The following is a 9,384-nucleotide window of genomic DNA, read 5'->3' as shown; positions in this document are numbered from 1 at the left end:
TTTTCTCTTTTTTATAGACTGAAATATCATTACCATGTACTCCATAACATTGTACGGCAGCATCTAATTCTTTCGACATATTAATTTTGAAATGATTGACGTCCGAAAAATAAAACTAACAAATTGCAAAGCTTATTTGCAGACTCGATGATGATCAATTTTGATTTTTTTGTTGCAGCGTATGGTCCACAGTCCTCAAATAGCCGAATCGAGAACTAGACTTGGTAAGGATAAAGCCGTGCGAGGACGATAGCCAATTGTATCTGGGCCGATCCGCGCAACTCGCTCGTTTCCATTTGGCGTGCTCTCGCAAGGCTACCAAAACGTCGATCCCATCGGTAATCAAGTTATCGGGGGGTGGAACAGCTGGCAGTGGGGAGCAAGTGTCCCCAGGGCCTGGCCCACCTCCCCCGGTGTCTCCGTTAGCCGGCCGTGACAATCGCAGCAACGAGAACGCAACAGCGGCGGCGGCAAACAACGATGATGAAGCGGTGCAAGCTGCCGTTTCGACGGCGATTGGAACGACCAAATCTACGTCCGCGGAAATGGAGGAAGAATACGGGCAAGCCGCCGAAACCACCATGAGCTTCGTTCTGAAGCTGGATGTGGATGTGGAGGCCACGACGGCATCGGTGGTGGAGAATGTAACAAAGAGCGGCGAAGGGCAACCGCCAACGTTGTTGTTTGCCCGAGAAATATGGCGGTCCCAGGAACCTGTAGCAATTGCCACTGATACCAACAGCACCTCGACGGGGAACGCTGTAATGATTGCGAGCAGCGACGACGTCGCCGCGGCTGCTTGTGGCAGCAAGTCGCAATTGTTGCAGTGTCTGGAGGCGGCAACTACTCAGCAACCCATAGCGATGACCGCTACTGCGTCTGCTCTTACGACGGTTAAGCCTGTGGTGACCTATCCGGTTGCCAAAGGTGCCAGGGAACAGGTGCAGAAAATGATCGCCGGTTCGCAAACCAATACTACACAAGTGTTGACGACACGCGTCATCTCGCAAAAGCTACCGTCATCCAGCCAAGCGCAACCTGTTCCGTTGGCGATCCTCAACACCTCTTCTGTACCGACTCAATCTCCACTAGTAGCGAGTAATATGCAGGCTGCATTGCATCCCAAATTCCATCCCGTCTCCGTTCAACAGCATATTGTAGGCACCGCTGCGGCCGTAAAGACTATCGCTACGATGGCAGCGACGAATCTTCAAAGGATACAAATGAAAACAGCGTCTTCAAGTGTTATAACAAATAGCCAAACTGCGCAAAAGGGAAAAACCGTAATGAACATGACCAATACTACCCAGTCTGCTGGCGGAACCGCGCAACGTAACAACTCCCTGTCCAGGGCACATAACTTGCAAAAGTCGCAGGTATTAACCAGTCATATTAATCAGTTGGCAGCCAACAACCAGGCAACCGCGAATTCACAAAAGATTCAGCAGGCTAATCCGGTGATACAAAGAACGACGCAGTCTGTCAACGCGCAAAAGTCTGTTTGTAATAATCAAAAGGTTTCATCGCAGCTGTTGAGCAGCGGCTATCATCAAAATCATAAGACACAACAACAGCAACAAAATCTGCAGAAATTACAGGGGCCCCAGAAAACTCTATCAATGACTAGACAGCAGCAGCAATTGACCGCACAACAGATAAACAACGTTCCAAAGTCTAGCGGTCCCGGTATACAAAAGATTCAGACACCCGGACAGCAGCAGCAGCAGCAGCCTACAATGAGCCAACAGCAGGTGCAGGCACCTCATCAGAGATCTCAGTCGGCGCTGCAAAAATCCCAAACGATACTAAACACTAGTCGGGTACCAACTGCAATGAGTAACGTTTGCAAGAGCAATAGCGTACCAAACATCTCCAAAATACCACCGCAAAATTTGAATGTACTTGGTAATAAGCAGTCGCAAGTACAGCCTACGTCGACGCAATTGCAGCAGCAAATCGTACAAACTTCGCAGCAACAATTGGTAATGCAAAAGTCACAACAGCAACAGCCGACGAACACAAATAATCTACAGGCTCAAAGAAGTCACAGTATTACTAATACGCATCAAAAAGTAGTAGCGACTGTACCGAATAATCAAAGGACTCAAGCTGTGATAAATTCAAAGGTTCAACAGCAGCAACAACCGTTGCAACAGATGATGATGAGGGTATCGAAAGGTCAGACCCCGCAAGCTTTACAGTCTACGGCAGGCCTGAAAGGCGTTTCCTCAAAATTAATGAATCCCGTCAAAGTTACTGCAAACTCCCAAAATAATGCCATTCAACAACCCGTAGCACAGAGAAGTAATAATCCTCCTCAATCTATGAAGATTGTAACACAGCAGCAGCAGCAGCAACAACAACAGAACATAATCAATCCGCAGAACGCTCCGCAGAAACAACCCGGCTGTATCAAAACAATTCCGCCGCAGAAACCCGTACAAAGGAATCACGCCCAGAAAGTTGGCGGCAGCGGCATTAAGACCTCGTTGAACACGAACGTGACAGCATTGACGAAGACTCAGGGCCCGACCACGATACAGATTGCGCAAAAGGGGTGTATAAAGACCTTATTGCAGCAAACAGCTGCGGTCCCATCGTCCAATGTAATGACTGCGCACAAAAGCTCACCGATCAAGATTCAACCACAAGTGATACAGCAGAAGCAACTAATCATGACGCCGCAATATACCCAACAAATCAGGCAACAGGCTGGACAGATAAAGACTCTGTTGCCAGTATCTTCGACTGTGACCGAACTTCGTAAGGATCTCATTGAAGTCAAGTAAGTTCAAGCATAGACTCGATTAATCTTTTCTCTTTTTGTCTACATTAAGCAATGGCAATCTCAATCGTCGTTGAGTTAAAAACACAATGTTTTTTTCTTTTGTAGAAATGAAACCGAGTTACAAATTTCCAAAGAAGAAGAACAAAATGCTCGTAAATCACCAGTGAGAAGAATGCCACTTCCTTACGAGGTACAAATCTATACGTCAAAGTAATCCAATGTCTTAGAAAATTCTATGAACTACATATATCTACTCGTCTTTTTTACAAGATTATGCATAATGTGATATTTTGCTCAATTTAAAACGAATATCCTTGATTAATATATAAATATGTTCCCATCCAATTTCAGTGTCTTCAATTTGTTCTCCAAGACCACAATTACGGAGCGCCACCCCCGCGGACTCCACCACCACCTCCGTCATCACCGCCTCATCCAAAGCAGCAACCCATTAATGGAGCCGGCAGTTCCACGGCCACCTCCCAACATCCTTATATTTTTGGTCCCGGTAAAGCCTTCTATATCATTGCAACATTACGCCAATTGCGAAATTATTCGTTTTTTTCTTTTCAAGAAGGCATATCTTTAAGCTTATCTCTCTTATACGAATGTCGAACTATTTCTGATATTTTCCATGTTAATATAATAAAATTAATGATAATAAATTATTTATTTTGAAGTTGTGAGTAATACCAATACGGAGGATGATGCTGCCAGCACGATCAGTAGCGAAGCGGGACGAGAAGCGGAACCAGAGGGCGAAGAAACCGAAACGGCACCAGAAGGAGAGGGCGACGACGAAGATAGTGTCACTAGATGCATCTGGTAGGCGAACGATTGTTCTTAAATATACGATATACAACGCTGTATATTTATGCTAGACCCATAGATAAACAAATAGGGATATCATATAATTCGTGATGATAATATTATAATATATAATTATTTATATGATTTTAGCGACTTTGAACATGACGATGGATACATGATTTGTTGCGATCGATGCTTGTAAGTCATTAATAATTTAAATATTAGTATAAAATATATAGATTAGAGAACAGAAAGCGAAAATATATAAAGGAACTTTATATATTCTCCCTTTGTGGTACTTCTTAATCTATATATAAAAAATGTTTATATATTATCGTTACATATCCATTAGAGACATCCATTACAAATGAAATAAATCATCTGGAAATTTGCAAGCCACAACTTTTCAGATGATAAAGAAATCATTTATATGAAAACTTAACCTAATCTCGATTACACGATTACAGAGTATGGCAACATGTCGATTGCATGGGCATAGACCGTTCGAACATTCCTGACGAGTATCTCTGCGAGAGGTGTCGACCGCGACGAGTGGACAGACAGCGAGCCCGCGCTTTGCAAATGCGCAAACGCGAGGAGCTGCTCAATTCGGATACGTCATCTGACACGTCGTCCACCAGCTCAGCGGACACGGACGTTGGCTCGGTGAACGCCACGGTCCAGAAGAAACGCTCGCTACCGCAACAGCAACAGCCACCGTCGCAAATCCCGCGACGCGGCAAGTCCGATGCGCCCGCTGCTCAATCCGCGCAGGTGCGAAGACTGAATAATAACAATAACAATAACAACAACGTCGCGAAACGACAAAGAAGAGACTCGCATCCTCGACAATCAAGCGCAGTTCGCAAGAAGGAGAACACCACACCGAAGCGGGGACCCGGAAAACGCAAGGCCAAGAGGAGAATGAGCCTCGAGGATAAAGAGGAGGATATACAAGATGCCTGGGGCACCAACATTGCGCCCCTGAGACAATGGATCGAGAGATACGAGGAGGCCGTCACAAATCATTACAGTCCCGAATTACGTGCCAGGATATCGAGCATTAAGGTTAACGGCACGCATAGCGATCTCAGACAGACTAACATGAATGTCATTGCCACTGGTAAATGCAGACTCAACGTGCACAGTAATAACCTCAGAGTAAGTGAAATATTGAAAAAAAAAATTATGAAAACCGCGAGAAATTCTTAGTTATAAGAATTTTTAAATTATTTTATTTTATATTTTTAATTATTAAATTATCATCCTCCCTTGTTTCAATATTATCCACTATTAATATTCATCACAGTTATTCATCGCAATTATTCGCTGAACTTTAGAATAAGATCGAAAATATATGTACAGCGCATTTTTTTTCATTTACTGGCTAATTCTTGCCTTATATGTGAAAACATATATCGAAATTTATACTAAAACGTTTTTTCTTTATGACTGATGCAGTTTTTAGTGGCGACGATGTACCTTCCTCCAAACACCCCCGTCGTGGAGCTGCGCGGCAAATATATGCTCAGTACGCAACATCGGTCGCAGCATCCACAGGGTGGTAGACAGCACGCCCAGCGGCCGGGACCGTTCGTCTTCTTTTACCGTTTGCCACGCGACGGCACCGAAGTGTGCGTGGACACGCGGACGTACGGGAACGATGCAAGGTTCGTGCGGCGCAGCTGCAAGCCAAACGCCGAAGTGAAACATTGCATTGAGAAGGGCACGCTGCATCTCTACATCGTGACAACCTGCGCGATAGAGAAGAACGCCGAGATAACGATCAAGCACGAACAGCACGACCTATTACTGTCACCCAATCCCGGCTCCTCCCCCGCGCTACCCATCGTGTGCGCGTGTAACAATCCGCGGGAATGTCAGATTGCCAATGCGGCGAATCAGCAACTGAACAGAAGAGGTAGCAACGGCGCTCTCGTCGAAAATGCCGAGTAAGTATATACAATATAATAATATAGATAATAGGATCGAATAACGCGTGATATATATTTCATCGTGTATTTTTGTTACGTGTGCGTGTAGTGGCAGAGAACGGAGGCGGCGAGGTAGGAGGAACACCGTCTGCGAGGAAACCGATCCTGCGCCGCCGGTAGTTCCTACGAGTGTCACGCAACAACAAGTCACTTCGACCGCGACGTCATCTGCACCGTCAACGGTGACTGTCACGACGCCGAGAAAAACCGTTACGACCACGATTACCGTTTCAACGACTCGCCAAATGCCCAAAGAGGAACCTACCGCGACCGTAACGAATGTGCAACCTCAAACATCACCTGGTTTAAGCCAATCGGTGGCAACGCCGGAAACGAAAAAGGATAAAAAGAAAATGACGCGGGAGGAGAGAAAGATGGAGGCGATCATGAAGGCCATTGAGAGAATGGAAAAAGCGGAACTGAGGAGGCAGGAGGTGCAAGCGAGAAACGCGCAACGAAAAGAATCTAGCGGCACACACAGCGACAATGAGGATAATAATCCACCGACGGGACAGTCATCCAAGAGTGGTAAACAGACAAACTCGGATAGACCGCTACGGCGGAAGAGGAGAAAAGGTCGGGCGAGGACGACGAGCACATCTCAATCGCAAAATAATAGTCGAAGAACGAGATTAAATTCGGCCGAGTCTGACATGTCCTCTGGAGACGAAAGCAATTCCATGCAATCGCCGCCTCTACTGGGTCGTCCACCCAGCCGGGAAGTTCCCTATTCGTCGCATTTACATACACCGGCGAAGAACACAATCACGATGGGAGACAGTACGAGCAGCATCGAACCATCGTCCGGTGGTCATCATAGTGGAATTCCCACAGCGGCCGGTTTACTATTGGCCCTGGCGAATTCCAACGCTCCGGGCCCTCCAAGTTCACCGCCGTTGCAACAACCCACGCCCGTCAAGAGTCCTACCTGCGACAGCGGGGCCAGTAGTAGCTCGCAAAGTTCCACGCCATCCACACCGTTGTCATCCGCCTGTTTGTTGGTGGCTGCGGCGGTCGGCCCGCTAGCACCAGGTTTTAAGTTCCCGAAAACGAAGAAGGTGCTAATGAACGAATGGCTGAAGGAGTCTCCCGATCCGCCCCAGGCCAACGTACCCCAGGTATCGCCGTTACCGGCTCTACCTTCAGCGCCGACCGTACAAAATTCCATGAATCATCCGCTATGCAGCAGACATTTCCCGCCGTTACCGACGACAGATCCCACGGCGGAATTTCTCTCACAGAGTTACGCGGCCAAGAGCTTAGCCACTCTCGTACAAGCCGCCAATTCGGTTAGCGGTATATGCGACTCTCCGCCGCAACGAAGACAGCAACAGCAGGCTGTTGCCGCTTCTGGCAATAACAACAACAACAACAACAACGGCGGTGGTTGTCCCACGGGCTCGGCAAAGAAGCGATGGCTACGTCAGGCAATCTCGGAGGAATGCGATTCGCCCAACAGCCGGCCCGAGAGCCCGCCGTCGCTCAGCGAAACAGTGGCACCTCCCAAGAAGCGAAGAATAGCCCGGGAGAGTATATCGTCGGAAAATTATACTCCACCAACAACGCCGACTATGCTACTACCGACCGAGGCAGCGTCTAACAGCAGATCACTATGTCCCGCTGAGGTAAGTCTCGCATTAGCATATTTCAGCATTTGAATGTTATAATATTCTAATGTGTCTAAATGTGAAATTTGATTCGACATTTCTTAATAGTATCAAAATTACTATCTTTCTAGGATGACTACGCGGAACGCGCGCAGTCGCCTTTCGTAGAGCAGAATGACGAGGTTCATTATGAATCAGAATCCATGAAAGAAGAAGTTAAGGCTGACAGCAGACCGGTAGATTCCGACGATCCAGTTCAAAAGAAACTCTCGATTGATACTTTTCCTCAATCAGATTTTTACATAAAGCGTGAAAAAAAAACGGAATTCTCGGATATCGTTAAAATGGAAATTTCCCCCGTAATGAAGACAGAAAGTGCTACGATAAAGGAAGAGAAAGTTTTTCCAAAGTGGGAGAAAGGTGATATAAAAACCGAATGTAACTATGGTCCATTGGATCCGAAAATATTTGCAAAGATTCAAAAAGTCGTCGAAAGTGGAGTGTCATTCAGCGATTTGAATTTGAAAAAAGAGCCTTTCATAAAGAAGGAGGGGCAAGGCACAGTCGAGATAATCCATCATAATGTAACGCATACCGAGATAGAAGAATATCCATCTCCCATGGCACCCGATGAAATTCTGGAGCAACGAATGACCGAGTTGCAGCTAGAGTTTAGTGGCATCGATGAAATCGCATTGAACGTTGCCAGTAACGAAAATAAGAAATCCAATGGCGAGAATAAACCGTCTGAAGCCGCCGCAAAGTGTCAAGAGATCGTCGTCGAGAAATCGGACGATAACGCGTCCATCGACGAATTCGACGTCGAGGCGCAGATGAAGAAGATCACGGGCGACGACGGCAACGATTACCAAGAGAAGATTGACACGAGTTCGGAGAAAGACAAAAGCATGGACGGAATAGAGGGATTGATGGAAAGCTCGAAGGAGGATTCAGATTCGGAGGATAAGGACATAGACGACGACAAGTACTGCGAATCATCCTTTAAATTATTTGATATCAAACACGAAGAAACGTCTTTCAACGAACTGGACACTAAGCCAGATATCAAATTGGAACAGATTACCGTTACGGAAGATGGCGAGAAAGAGACGGTTAAGAGAGATACGAACGACGAGGCTTCGAAGGAGGTCTCCAAGACGGAACAATCGTGCGCCTTCACCGCTTTGTCCGAGGAATCTATTTTCGAATCGGCTTCTTCGAACGCGGAGTCCGTCTCGGATCCTCCCAAGGTCTTCCATTCGATTCCACCATTGAGCGAGCGCATTCGTAAGAAGACCGATCTGGCGGCCGCGCCGAAAACGGCCACGATGGATTTTGAGGCGGCCATCATAGAATCTACCATAAGCATGGACACAGTGGAAGAATCGACGAACGGCGAGGAGAAATCGATGCTGTCGACCGCGTTGCGCGAGCTTCTGGAAGCGAAACTGGACGATGAACCCGAAGTAATAAAAAATGACATTGATAACGAGATTAGCGCGTCGTCGCAAGTAACTCAACCAAAATCAGACATCTCCCCTGAACATAGCCTAGACACGGTACAAGGCTCGGCCATGACCCAAGAAGCCCCAAAGCCGGAAGAGACTCCCGCCAAGAAGGACGAGGAGACCAAACCGAAGGAAATAAAACGATTGAAAGATCCAAGGACCGTCGTACCGAATAACATGCCCGCACCGCCGGCTTTTAAACTCTTCCTCCCGTCAAGCGCAAGGTTAGAACGGTAGGACTGTAGTAAAATTTTTTATGTTGCTAAGAGGTTAGTGTATCCCGTTGTTTGTCTCTTTCTTTATTAACTTTTTATCTGCACCATTACACACGTCCATCGTAGTGTAAAATCAAATATAATTTGTTCGCTCGCTTTATCCTTGCTTTTGCCTTTTTAAATTGATGTCCATGATGAAAGATGATGAATATGTTATAAGAAAATGTTTCTATTTACTTTTTCAGTTATCCATATCAGAATATCGCAAACGCAAACAACAATCTTCCGGAGGAACCGGAGCCGAACCGGAATCGTCGAAAGATGATTCCACCGTGGATAAAAACGGAGCGCGAGGTAGATCGGATAGCACCAGCAGCGGCACCTCTTCGCTCAGCTCCGACGAAGAAGGTTCCAAAACATCTGCTACCCTCGATTTACCAGGCGTTACTACGTTAACGCTCT

The 9,384-nt window shown here is 46.5% G+C and overlaps 1 protein-coding gene across 1 annotated transcript in view; it reads left to right on the top strand.

The window, feature by feature from the left end:
- The first annotated feature begins 221 nt into the window (after positions 1-221).
- LOC115238712 overlaps positions 222-9,384 on the top strand; it is an 11,162-nt gene continuing 1,999 nt past the window's right edge. The window contains 11 exon segments of the mRNA XM_029812753.1: positions 222-2,785; positions 2,894-2,978; positions 3,140-3,296; positions 3,469-3,613; positions 3,749-3,796; positions 4,066-4,759; positions 5,060-5,550; positions 5,642-7,217; positions 7,331-8,906; positions 8,909-8,940; positions 9,168-9,384. The exon segment at positions 9,168-9,384 is cut by the window's right edge and continues 17 nt beyond it. Of these exon segments, the coding sequence (XP_029668613.1) occupies positions 546-2,785; positions 2,894-2,978; positions 3,140-3,296; positions 3,469-3,613; positions 3,749-3,796; positions 4,066-4,759; positions 5,060-5,550; positions 5,642-7,217; positions 7,331-8,906; positions 8,909-8,940; positions 9,168-9,384 (7,261 nt within the window). The 5' untranslated portion in view covers positions 222-545.

Source organism: Formica exsecta, unplaced genomic scaffold (assembly GCF_003651465.1).
Source record: "Formica exsecta isolate Colony F162 unplaced genomic scaffold, ASM365146v1 scaffold353, whole genome shotgun sequence".
Taxonomy (NCBI): Eukaryota; Metazoa; Arthropoda; class Insecta; order Hymenoptera; family Formicidae; genus Formica; species Formica exsecta.
The sequence above is the reverse complement of the archived record's forward strand: the minus strand, read 5'-3'. Positions and strand labels throughout refer to the sequence as shown.